The 13,430-nt window shown below is 33.2% G+C and overlaps 1 protein-coding gene across 20 annotated transcripts in view; it reads left to right on the forward strand.

Annotated features, from left to right (window-relative positions):
- Positions 1-13,430, forward strand: part of LOC124721411 (twitchin) — a 377,390-nt gene that overhangs the window by 52,788 nt on the left and 311,172 nt on the right. For 19 of the 20 annotated variants that reach the window (XM_047246370.1, XM_047246371.1, XM_047246372.1 and 16 more), the window contains 5 exons: positions 1,184-1,264; positions 4,946-5,002; positions 8,343-8,411; positions 10,296-10,346; positions 10,828-10,944. In XM_047246370.1, the coding sequence (XP_047102326.1) occupies positions 1,184-1,264; positions 4,946-5,002; positions 8,343-8,411; positions 10,296-10,346; positions 10,828-10,944 (375 nt within the window). The remainder of the gene's footprint in view (positions 1-1,183; positions 1,265-4,945; positions 5,003-8,342; positions 8,412-10,295; positions 10,347-10,827; positions 10,945-13,430) is intronic. The other variant, XM_047246367.1, reaches the window with a different exon arrangement.

A 13,430-nucleotide genomic window follows, 5' to 3' on the forward strand; every position in this document is an offset into this window, starting at 1 on the left:
CTCCAAGCTCATATTTGGATCATTCCAGCTATTGGCAGATTTGGTTGAGAAGACCAGCCTTGCACTAAAAGTTTCAGTGAAGCTCACAGTTTGCAGCCTTGTTCTGAAAACTAATCAAGCAACCCCCGCCCCCCTCTCACATCCCCCAGCACCGTTGCTCTGAACACAGTGAAAGGATTAAACAAGAGAATTCAAAGGTTTTGTGACAAGTTAGGCTGTGATTTTCTGGTCTTGTGTCATAGGGTTGAGAACTGTTGAGTCTCCATAAATGGGTCAGGTGTGCCCTGTAAATCAGACACTGCTACCAAGATAATGACACCTGTAGTGGACCCAGAAGTGTCAGTGTAATATCCAAAGAAATGGCTGGCCCAGAAAAGAGTATTAAAATCCCCATGACTAACTGTTGAAACATTCAGAGTAAAGTGTCAGAGTTTGAAGCTCCCCGAAAAAGCTGTGACACTCCAATTATAGCAAATGCATAAACCTTGGTCAAATCCAAAATTGATGGCAGTAGGATTTTTGGGGAAAATTGAAGTGTATATTGAGAGTAGACTCTAATCGTAAATGGAGCTGGTGTATTTGTCACAGTAGATAAGAACTCAAATTACATGAGATAGAAATTGAAATTACATTTGAGATTTTCTGGATAAGAGTCAGTACTAAGGATGGACATAAACTTACAACTTCTTCTGTTGGCCAGCAGAAGGAACAACACAGGTGATTGGGTATAAAATAATAAGAGAATAAAAAGTTTTTATTATTTGTAATAAGACATGTAGTGTTTGACGTTCTAATTCTTTCAGGACTGTGGAAGCAGTAAGATAAAAAATTATTTAATTCCTTTTCTTGTTGTTAATAATACTGTATATACTGTAACATGACGTTTTGGTATTGATTGGTAAGTTAGACCTAAGTATATGAATTTTGCATTGATGTGCACTAAAAACTTTGAAAATGACATTTATTGAATAGTACTGATATGTGACGGATGAAAAAATGTGAGTTACTTTGCAGGAATTGTCAGTTAATTTCTCAAATCCATTTATACAACCAACATACCAGTTTTAAGCTTAGAGTTTCCTCAGTAAAGTTTTAACTAAACATATAATCACATACTCTCAGAAGTTTTCTTCTAAGTAATCTGTGATGAAATGATATTGAAAAGACTGTTTTTTCATGCTAGATAATTCAACAAGAAGAACCAAAACTGGAAGAGGATAAAGCCATTAAAATAACTGAATCAAAGAAAGTGGAATCTGTCAAGGTATGTTCAAAAAATAATATCTTTTAACCACATAAATGTAGTATTTACCTGTATTGAGCAAATGCAGTTCTTGTTCTTACCATAACAGAATAATGTATTTCATAAAGCAAATGTATAATGGAGAGTCTGTTGAAATTATCCTGCTTGGACAAATGAGTGTGGTGATATTTGTATCAAGCAGATACAGTTCTTGTTCTTACAATAACAGAATAACGTATTTCATAAAACAAATGTAAAATATACCATGGAGAGTCTGTTGAAATTATCCTGCTTGGAAAACTGGGTATGGTGACAGTTGTTGAAACACTGAACTCACATTGGGGAACATCATGGTCAATTCTTCATCTGGACATCGAAAATGAAGTTTTCCATGGTTTGTCTTAATCAAATAAAATAAACATCAGCGTAGTTTCTCTGCAAAAGAACAAAAGGCTGACTTGAAGTTGTTACTATTTTGCTAGGAGTTTATAGTGATGACTTTGATATAGTGAGGAATAATTGTGAGACAATGAATACTGTGGAGTAAATGTTGGATGAAGCTTGCAGGGTGAATGTAAGTTCATGGTTATAATTATTATTTATTTTGGATTGGTGTCTTCAAAAGGATATTAAGGTTGAATGTCCCATCATACCTGATGTCATTGGAAGCAGGCCACAAACAGTGACAGTGAGGATGGAGGTGAACTGGCCATATTACTTTCAGAGAAAATGTACTAACATTCATATTGATGATGTAGGTAAATCATGGATTAAAAACGTGCTTGATTAGATTGGAATTTTAACCCTACTGCTCCTAAATATAAGTCCAGTGCCTTAACAACTGCACCACCTTACTCTGTGTCAATGGGATGACAGGAAAAAGGGCCCTTTTACATTTGATGTGACAGTATGTACACACTTCTATAGAAATTTTCTGCAAGCCTCACAAAACATGGAGATTTGCTAGTGAACTGACTGTCTGAAGTTTGTATTATCATTGTGCATTACCTATAGAAGAAATGTTATGAAGAATAATGACTTAATTGTTTGTTTTGATTTGCACTAACACAATTCTACATCAGGAAAGTACCAACAAATATTTTTTTCTAGAATTATGCATAATAAATTTTTGTGTATGTAAGTGATATCACCAAAACCCCTTCATCTCTCTATGTAGTGATAAAACCCAATGATAAAATTAAAAAAAAGATTTAAAGCAAAGAAGTACACTCTTTATCAGAACATGTGTCCTGAAGTCCAGGTTAGGTGTTCATGTATAAGTTTAAATGAGTGTGTGGAGTTCATTTTTCAAAACTGTGGGTTTTTCAGATGTGACATATGAAAAAAGGTTAGAAAAATTAGAAGTAGAATTAGAAATACTAAGTGAAAAACTACCAAAATGTAATATACAATGTTTTCATTATCTATTTGATATATTAACTTAACATGAGGAATGAAATAATATTGGCTAAATGAGAATCAACTGTATTTGTATGAGCCATGAGCCTCTTGTTTAGTATCATGTTTCTGTAGAAGTCATAGTAACTATGGAGGTACTTTGATATATGTCAGCAACGATGTTTTGGTAAAATGTACTGATGTGAACTTCAGTAATTTCTAGGTCCCAAACTAATTGTAATGTCTGTACACCATATCCCTGTCAGCAATAGTGATGTCTTCACAGAGTTACTGGATAGAACAATCTCCCACTTGCAAAAATATTGTCAACATGATATTTTAATTGTTGGGAATATTAATATTGACATTTGGGTTACAACAGCAAAGCTTAATGTCCCCAGTATACTCAATATGTTTTGTGCAAATAACAAATCGACAAGATGACTATCATGTCTGGACAATGTTATAACAAATGTAGAAAGAAATATTTATGAAATACAGCTTTTTAATACCATGTACCTATCAGATTATGAAGGGATATGGTTAAAATTGCTGACAAAAATTTTCACAGAACAATGTGAACAACCCAAGTCCATTAGAATTGTTAATGATTCTCATATCAATGCTTTCAGATCAGAGCTTTGTATGATTGAATGGTGCAGCTTCCTGTCTCAATTTACAAATGCTGATGAAGCTTTTGACAGCTTTGCCAATCTTGTTTCTAATATGTGTAATAAGTGCTGTCCTGAAATTTTGAAAAGACACAAGGCGAAACTAAGCAAAGGTAATCATAGAAGTTTACAGTGATGATTCACACCTGCCCTCAAAAAATTAAGAGTACAGGTCTTCAGTCTCTATGACAAATCAAAGATCAGTGAACACCTTCAGCTAACAAATGCAAGGCTACTTGGATAATCATCAAAGCAGAATTGGCCAATACTAATAGAGCCACTTGTGACACTATCAATATCACACCCGATGAAATGAACAACTCTGTATTAATTCTGGTAACAAAGGACACCAGACTCAACAAAATGACAGCTATAAATCAGATATATTTAGAAAAAAAGAAACAAAGTTTTTCACATCACAAAACAAACCTGCAACATCCTCATTCTAGTGGATACAAATTACTGTCACTGATGTTGCAGTAGTTATAGCAAAGTGCAGCAATTCAAAATCAGAAGATTTGTATGGTCTGTCAAATTTTATTATTAAAAAGATAGCAGACATTAGATGACAATCACTCTGTGTACTAATAAATTGGATTTTTATGAGTTGTTCCCTTGTGGCCTCAACATAACAGTAGTTATCCCTCTAGATTAAAAAGGAGACAAGCCATTCAAAAACAGTGTATCTTGTATGCCACCTCTCAAGAAACTTTGTGTCATGACAGTCCCATCATTACTTATATTTAGTTGCCTAGTCTACATAAAAAAACTAAGAGAGATACAGATTAAGACAATCATTTCATTGTCACAATACATGTCACAAAGAAAAGACTGCCTAATCATTAACAAGACTAAGCAAGGCTCACAGTAACTATACGTACCTTGGAGTAAAGCAGCCCAGTGCACTGCCACCAGAAGCACACATTTCCTCATTAAAAACTTGTAGAAATGTTCTGAAAAACTGGCTTTAAAAAAATCTTTCTATATCATAGAAGAATTTTTGGATTGTGTGAAGGGATATCTAAAATTTTAACTTATACTCATTGTGTGTTTGTATGCAAATCAACATGATTTAACTGTTTTCTTTATATTTATTTGTACCATTGTATATTATTTAATTTTTATGAACTATTAACATCAATAGCATGCAAAACACTGGAAAATGAAATAAATAAAATAAAATATTTGTCATTTAGTGCTCTCTCCTTCTGTGTTAGTAACTTTCTTGAAGTTTTGGTACCATTTATAAATTTGTCTATAATATCTTCTTCAAGAACCCTCCAGCAATTTTTTGGGGATAACATTATTTTATTATAAGTTTACTATCAACCTCCTCCTTTTCTTAAGGAATACTATATAAACTTTATGGTAAGTGAAACAACATACTACATTAGATGGCAGCCTTGTAAATTTTTTGAGAGCTTTGTAAGACTCAAATAATATATTAATATACTGTTTAACAGGTTTTCTGAGAAAATGTGCTCAGTACTTCTCACATAGTATAGATTTCAACATGATAAATGTAGAGCGTGTTTCTCCTCTCCAAGTTTGTTTACAAGGTTTTTCGTATAACACATAAGATAGGTATTCTGTTACTATACATTTATTCTAATGATAATGGTTCTCTCTACAGATTGAGGAAACAAAGGATGTGAGAAGACAATCCATTGTCCAGACTGCAGATGGGAAGGTAAGGACTGTTTGCAGTATTTGTCAAATAATACTATCCAAAATTTCAATTACCATTTTATGATTTTATGGATTATTCGGATAGTGTTATAAACATTGTTAAAAAAAAAAGTTGCCACCCATTCTATCTCTTTTTGATTTTAAAAGCTGTCTGAATTGAACACTCTTTTTTACACAGTTATTTGTGAATAACAGTAAGTGTACTTGACAGCACATAATGAAAATTGTCAGCTGCTGATGACCAAACAAGTCAAAAACTCAGTAATGAGTAAATAGAAATAGAAATTTCTGCAGAATATCATGAACGTGTTTACTGTAGTTTCCTGTAGTTATATGTAGATAAATTTCTCAGACTTCACAATTCCATGCAATTTTTTTTTATTGGAAGAAATTTCTACCATTTGACTGTAAATTAGTATTCATTTATTTCACAAAAATCATGATTTCAGCTTTATAGCCATTCTAAAGTGCACGTTGAAATATCAGAAACTGTCCAACATGCCTAAATGACATCCAGCATCAAAAAATATGTAAATAATAATAATAATAATATAAAACTGAAATAATGATTGTTTGAAATAAATTAACAGTAATTTACGGTCAAGTGGTGGAAATTCCTTTCAAAAAATTCTACATCATTGTCGTCCCCTAAGAAGGAAAAATCATAAACTTCTGTTGATTGCTCACTGTGCATACTAAGTCTTACTGTACAGTTTCTTACAAGTTTTGTTTACAAGCATTGCTCTTTCATATCAAAAGATTTTCCTGATAGAGAGTATTGCACTAACTTTGAACCAGTAAATTGAAAGATTCTGTACCAAAAAGCAATTTTGTTCACAGGCAAAATGATTTTAATGGTTTTGCAAATTAGTACTGTTGTCACGGGAAATAGGTGCATGACCATCTTATAGAGAAAGTATATCATTTGTACAGAATGTACAAAAATGACAGCATTTGTTTAGGAAAACATTTTTTCACATGGAAATAATTACATTAACTATAAAACCAGAGGGGAGGGGGAGGGGGGGGCATAAACAAAGTTTTATGCAGAGATAAATTTAACAGCTGATGAGAAGTAAGATGAAGTTATAGTGTCAATCTAGTATTTATAATGAAACTTAGTTTAATAAAGGGGAATATGGAAATTGAGTCTAATCATTTAGTACTAGCCTTGCATTCAGTGTCATGTGTTTGTTCATTTCCAGTTGGGTCATCTTTGTGGTTTTCTTAATATAATGTAAGACTTCACATTCTGCATCACATTAAAGGTTTTCTGCTCAAAGATAAACAATAAAGGTTGAATCTTTCTTCCTTAGTCTGCAGCTTCTCTCATGTTCACATATCGTAATTGCCACGACTTTACCTGACCAATGTATATTTTTTCACACTGCTTGCAAGTGATTTTATATACACTGCTCTCTGTCATTGGTTGCAGTTTGTCTTTACTATTGAATAAAGATTTGGATATTCTGTTGGTATTATAAAATGCAGGTCTGTAGTTGTGAGACTTTTAACTTTTTTGCAAGGCTGTCTGAAATGTCTCAGTATATGGGATTTTGCACCAGGCTTTGTAACTACTGAGCAGTCTCTGTTAGCCAATGTACAGAAGTGGTATCATTTTATTTTTTCATAATACATTATCAATCAGGGCAGAGCTACAGTCATTACTGGGAGCAATATGTTTGATGGTCTGTAGTTTCATTATTTCAAAGGGTGAATCAGACAATGGAACAAATATGAGGTGATGCACCTCTGAATGAAAAGCTGCATGTTTGTGGCTCTGTGGATGCAAGCACCCAACAGCAATTACTGTATAAGTTACTGTGCTTTTTCTGTGAATGCTAAATAAGTGTCTTCTTGAGGCAGAACATAAAATATTGAATTTTCTAATGTTGTGAGTTTAAATTGTGTAGTAGTGTATCTAATTTTCTGGTGGTACTGGTGCACAACCATTGCAGTTAACGTAGTAGTAAAACTGAGCTTTCATTGATGGTGAATGTAACCATGTATTTAGTGGGCACTTATTCAGTTCCAAGAAGTGGTTTGGTTCTGAATTTAATAAAGTGTACTGGCACTAGCTATAAGATGGGGACAATTTGGAGAATTCTAATTTTGAATGTATCAGGATAGATGAAAGAATATATAAAACATTGTTTTAAAAGAAAAATTTTACAATGGAAAATAATCTATGAGAGATCAAAATACAACATTATTAACTGTAGTCTGTTGAGATAAAGTGAAGGAGGAACTAGATGTTATAATTCTGAGACACCTGACAGCAGGAAGTCATGTGAAAATGCAGGAAAAGGAGAAGAAAATATCTAGAATGAAGAGAAGGAGATGACAGTTTGACAACCCATATCACTATAATTTTAACCTCCTATCACTCTAATTTTAACTTACTGCAACTAGGAAGAGAGGATTTTCCAATTTTAATTCGATGCCAACATGAGGGTTATTGTTGAGTACACAGTAGATGTTAGAATTCTTCAGAAGGGAAACAAAGATGTATTAGCATGGAATAGGTACATTAGCATGGAATAGGTACAAACAATGAAGGAATATGAGCTGATGTCAGTACACAGTTTTAAGATCTCAAACTAATATGATACAGACTAATTAAACTCAGTTTTGAGTATTTCACTGAGTGGATGCATTTAAATGTGAGTGTTCTCTGCTTATTAATCTTCAGTCAGAAGGAGCAACAAAGTGTAGAATATGCCAAGAAAGGTAAATATCAAAATAGGTAAAGCAGGTTACAAAAACTATATGCAAAACATTGAGCAACTAAGGGGAAGATGATGGAAAGCAGTTAATTAGTTGAATGATTGTTAAAAGAAACAAGGGTTGCTTAGTGTATTCTGTAACATGAGATTGTATGAAAGGTCTGTCTTCAGCCAAACAGTAAGCTGTGCTTCAAATATTATTTCAAGCTTCTCAGTTCTTTGTGTTCATCATTACAATTTATTATGCCAACCCTGTCTGTGACAATTCTGTTACTGTAGTGTCCAGTTTTATTTATTCTGTATTACAAGTACAGACATAACAAATATACAGTTATTCTTTTCACTTTTTAATACACAATATTTTTAAACATATGTGTGTTTCCATTTTTTTGCATTTTGTTCGATTTGAAAATGGTTAATTAATTTTTGATTGACCCATTCTTCAAATGTCAATTGTTGATGTAATTCTCAGTGATTTTTCTACAATTGCTGCATCATTTAAGGAGACATCCAACTCCATTTGTTGAAACTGTAAGTGCATAATGATAGATTATACTTCATGCATTATGTGCCCAAAAATTCATTTATTTTCATGATTCCTTCTTGTCATAACAGGTAGAAGAGGAAGTTAAAGTTCAGTCCAGAAGATCATCGACGATTGAGAAGAAAGTGACTGAAGAAAAGGTGAATTATAATTCATTCTCTAATATACAAAACTGCAGTTTTACTTTACAGTGTAAGAGATCCAGTGTGAACTCAGGTTTTATTGAATGATGCTTTTCTACACATAGCTGTTTCAGTAAATGACTGCATGACTGCAGTATCATTCATTATCAGTCTCTTTCTTTGTTTATTGACTCCCTGGACTCTGAATCAACAAATAAGACTTTGTTAAAATATTATGTTTACTTCAGCTCTTGCTAACCTAATGGCCTAGGAACACTGGTGTAAATAACCAGCTATGTAGCCATTACCTAATCTTGTATATGATAGAAAAGTTCTTTCCCCAATACACGTGTCAATAACAATCCTGAAAGAAGTAATTTTTATTCATTTTAAGCATTTAATAGTTCTTAGTCTTGATAAGTGGTAACTAACAAACAACAAAAGACAAGGCACACAATCACACTTGGCTGCAGTCCATCAGTGAGATGGAGCTTATCCCTTTTCTTCTCACGGCCTCCTTCTGAAAATGATTAAGATCAGTGTACAGATAGTAAGTGTAACATTTTAGCAAATCTAATGTGCATGGCCTGTTGATTGAGTATTTAATCACAACCCTGCATTCTGTTCCTAGGCGGTGCCATCTCATAGTTTTTCAGGTTTCTTGTGACAAAATGTGTATGAAACTCTTTGAAAAGTTGGTATTGAAAGAGCTACTACTATACTATATGACAGTTTTATGAATTTTTCACTCTGTTGAGTATGTGGTGGACTATGTCTCCATTTCTGTTTTAGATATGATGATGGGATACAGTATAGTAAATGTACTCTGTACAAATTGCACTATTTGCGAATGACTGCCAGCAATTTTTTTTTTTTCAAGATTGATATTGTGATTGATTATTCTAAGTGAATCAAATCATCGTAGCGTACTTGGCTAGTAGTAGCCTATTTTCCTCCAAAATAGAACATGACACTTGTCTGTGAGGATAATGGTGATTGACCCATCGGAATGTTACAAATTCTGCAAAGAAGAAATCACAATTCTCAATATTTAAATTTTTCATCTTGATGACTTCAGTTCTTATTAATTCTATATGTCAGCATAATGTAGTCTTATTCAAGCCCTTCTCAGGAATTTATATAAAAATTTATTTCATTTTTTATTACTGACCATAGTTGATTCAGGTCATGGAAGACAACAAGAAATCTTCTAGTACATAGGTCGAGTAAACAATGTACTTAAAAAGTAATTTGGATGATTGCCACACTTTCATAGCATTATTGATTCTAATTTTTTAAATTATCACAAAATATTTTATGTAAGAAAAGCTTTATATAATTTCAAGGTTAAGTACTAGTTCATCTTTAGCTAACTACCTATAGTTTGCATATAAGAATCAGAATTTGAAGTAATTTATAGTTTTTATGAAATTGTTTTGTATTAAGAAGCTGATGTTGACAGTAGTTATGTGGCTCATAGTAGAAGACATTATGATAAAAATTCAATTTTATGTGACTCTTCTTATTTAATTCCACATTCAGTTCCAAAACAGAATTGTGGTATTACACAATTCTTGGAGAATTGTGAATGTTTTTGCATTTTTTTTATATTTTTTGGAATCAATGATTAAGTCATTATGTTCCACTTTAAAATGCCAGAACAGAATAACCAGTAATATTTTGTTTATATCATTTCAAACTGTAAATTAAGCCTATGAGAAATTTGTGTGACTAAGCTACATGTGATATGACAACCAGAGCCCATGTAGCTGTGTATCAGATTGGTACTAATTAGCATATTCTTGTTATGTGTACAATGTGACATTAAGAGTTTCTTGATTTTAAACTGTTTAATGTATAGTCTTTTTACTTAATGATTATAACATACTCTTTCTTCACCAGAAAAAAGAAGAAAGAAAATTGTCTGTTGATAAACCAGCTGAACCACCAAAGGTGAGTTAGTAGCTCTTTGTTTCACTGAAATTCATTATTTTTGGTAACTTTAACTTTTAGATGGATCATTACATCTGTTTTAATGTTGATTTCCTTTCATATACATTATTAACAAGAAAGATTCTCTTGCTAATTTGTTACCAATAAAATTACCCAAATCAGTTTAGTGATAAAGCTCTTCTGGATAAACAGATTTACAGGTTCAGCACTTGTAAATAAGGACTGTTACCCCAATACAATGAAGAACCTCTAGAGAAAGTATGAACTGTATGTATGTTAGATCCTGAAAGTCGCTCTTGTAATTGGGTAGTTTGTCACTGATACCAATAACTTAAAAAATTAAAACTTTATGTATTCTTATAAGTCATCAGTTTCGTGTGACTGTAGTAGTTCATGTTTGCTGAAGCAAGTGTGATGTTCAAAAATTTCTTGTTGTTGTTCATGTCACATGTAAATTATTCACCCCTATAATTACATGTAGATTCGTAGATACGACCCAATGGCATATATTCCTAGTAGTTCTGAGGAAGAGTCTGAAGAAGAGGTGGATGATGGTTTAAGCAAGGAAGAGGAATCATTTAATGACATAGCTCCGAAGGTGAGCCTTTGATGCCAGCTCATTTTGTTGGCCACAGTGTAGGCCACTGACTGTTGTGGCATTACTGCAGTATTTCGGCGGCGATTCAGTAGAATTTTTAACTTGGGTGTAATTGCTGTAACGCTTATTGAGATCCCAGTGAATAGGTGGATTTGAGAGCACAATAGCATAAATATTTACATTTTAAAAGGTATCTTCCTCTTGTTAATGGCTTACCTCCTTTAGAATGTGCAGCAGTCTCAGGATTCACCTCAAATCCACCATCACAGCAGCCTGCCTGTAGAAATTTGATTACTTGTAGCTAAAAAGTACTTGGCAGTTTTATTTGTGCTGTTTTGCAGTTACGTAGAATTTCTGATAGCTTGAATTTATTTTTATTTTAAAATAACTTCATGATGATACTTTTCCTGCACTGACGTACACCATTGAAAGTTATCTGGCTTCCTTAAAGGTAATTTTATCTGATGGAATTGTCATACATACAGTGAAATATTTGTACTGACATTTTTATCAGATTTTTGACACAAAAACACAGTTTTAAATGAAGAAAAATCTTTGATAGCAGTTAAATTCTAAGAGATACTTGCTGAATTGTAAGCACTGCCTGGAAATAGCAGTATAATGATGAATAGTTATGTCCACTTTTTCAGTTTGTTGATGGATTAGAAACTATAAGTATTAATCACTAGTAACAGTAGCTAAACAATCTTCTCATTACTGTACTCATAAAGACTGTTCACTTGAGAACAGAAACGGTAGAAAGTAAGGGCTAAATTTTAAGGATTTAGGATATGGGGTCCTTTTTTAAATGAGAAACTAAGAGTGGAAAAAGAAATATGAGAAAAGATTCCAAAACATAAGATAGCAACTTGTAGCAGTTAGGTTAGCAGAGGTCTGTTTGATTACAGGTAAGCAGCAGAGCATAAACTAAGGAGAAACAGTAGGTAAATGGAAATTGGTGATAAAAGCAGGCATCTGCTTAGAGCATGGTAGTTAAAAGGTACAAAAGGCTTTGTAGCATAAAAGTGAATGAGGAGCAGATTAAATAAAATATTAATAGAAGTACAGTAACAAATACAGTAAAACATGAACTGTTAGGCTATCTTAGCAACATAAATTCTTACTTCCAAGATTTTTAATGATAATTAGGCTTTATTTACTCATGCCTGTCAGACATAGCTTGTGAGCTGGACTGATTGAGAATTTTATATAGTTCAACACATTTATTCCTTGGAGTGTAATGGTTAGCCATTAATGTGGTGATCCAATATATGATTCCTGGTTACCACCTCAGATTTTTGTGTGATGGGAATGTCTGAACAGTTTCCACTGAGCATCATTGTGACAGATGAGAAGGTGCTTGGCTTGATAATCAACAGTGCTGACTCTCAAGCCACTGAACTGATATAAAGCCAAAAGACTTGCATCTGCATAAGAGCCACACATAATCTTCTGCTGCAGTGCTTGATATGAAGGTATCATGTTTAAATCCAGGTAATGGAAAAAAAAATTACAAACATGACCAGCATTTGGCCAGCAAGGAGAGTCAAGGTTGTTTCATAAAATTCCTGATTACTAGTCTTTGCTTCAATATCCTGATTCAATTCCAAACATTTCCACAGTGTCTCATCAAGTGCAGGTATTTGATAATCCTGTTGATGATCCATTCATTGGACTGGAGTATTAAATGTGGCAGCCCTCTTTGTGCCATTTGAAAAAAGTTGGTTAATTTCCTGCATTGGGTTTCACTCCCTCCCTTCTATCATCATCATCTTCATAATTGTCATCATCATCATCAACAACAACAACAACAACAGCAACAACAATGACAACCACAATATAAACATGACAGTAAGATATATAGACACTAACCACAGTTACCTGTATGAGACGATTACATTTAAGACCCTTGATGTGCAATATACTGGAGTGCCATTAACTGGGAAGACGTACACCAACAATGGTCACCCTGAAATATACATTCTTTTCTGTAAACATGATAAAAAAAAGGGTGAAACCTAATTATTGTCCATTACGTGACTTAACCACAAGGCATATACTATAGGTAAGAAGGGACAAGTGGCATGTAAGTTGTGCTAGATCTTTGATTTTGGACCAAAAAGTGTGAGATCAATTTTTTTGGCCTGGCAAGATTATCAGTTATGATACTAAGAAAGATGGGACATATTTTAGTAAGTGAAAGGCTAAGAAGAAATGCTTTAGTGAGGGACTGTGTGAACAAGACTGAATATCAGGGCAAGAGATGTGTTAATGCAGATTGAAGTAGAAGATTGAGAAAATGAAACACAGTGAAGGAAGTGCTAGCGAGTAGTGTAAGGTGGATATGGCTTCAAGCTTCCACAGTAAATTCTGAATTGACTACATTTAGAAAGTAGATTTAACTTTATAGTTCTGTAATCATTTCAAAATTCTCAGATGTGTTTTAGCTTATAAAGCAAACTGTAAAAAATATGAGGATCAAATAT

The sequence above is a fragment of the Schistocerca piceifrons genome, chromosome X (assembly GCF_021461385.2).
Source record: "Schistocerca piceifrons isolate TAMUIC-IGC-003096 chromosome X, iqSchPice1.1, whole genome shotgun sequence".
Classification (NCBI taxonomy): domain Eukaryota; kingdom Metazoa; phylum Arthropoda; class Insecta; order Orthoptera; family Acrididae; genus Schistocerca; species Schistocerca piceifrons.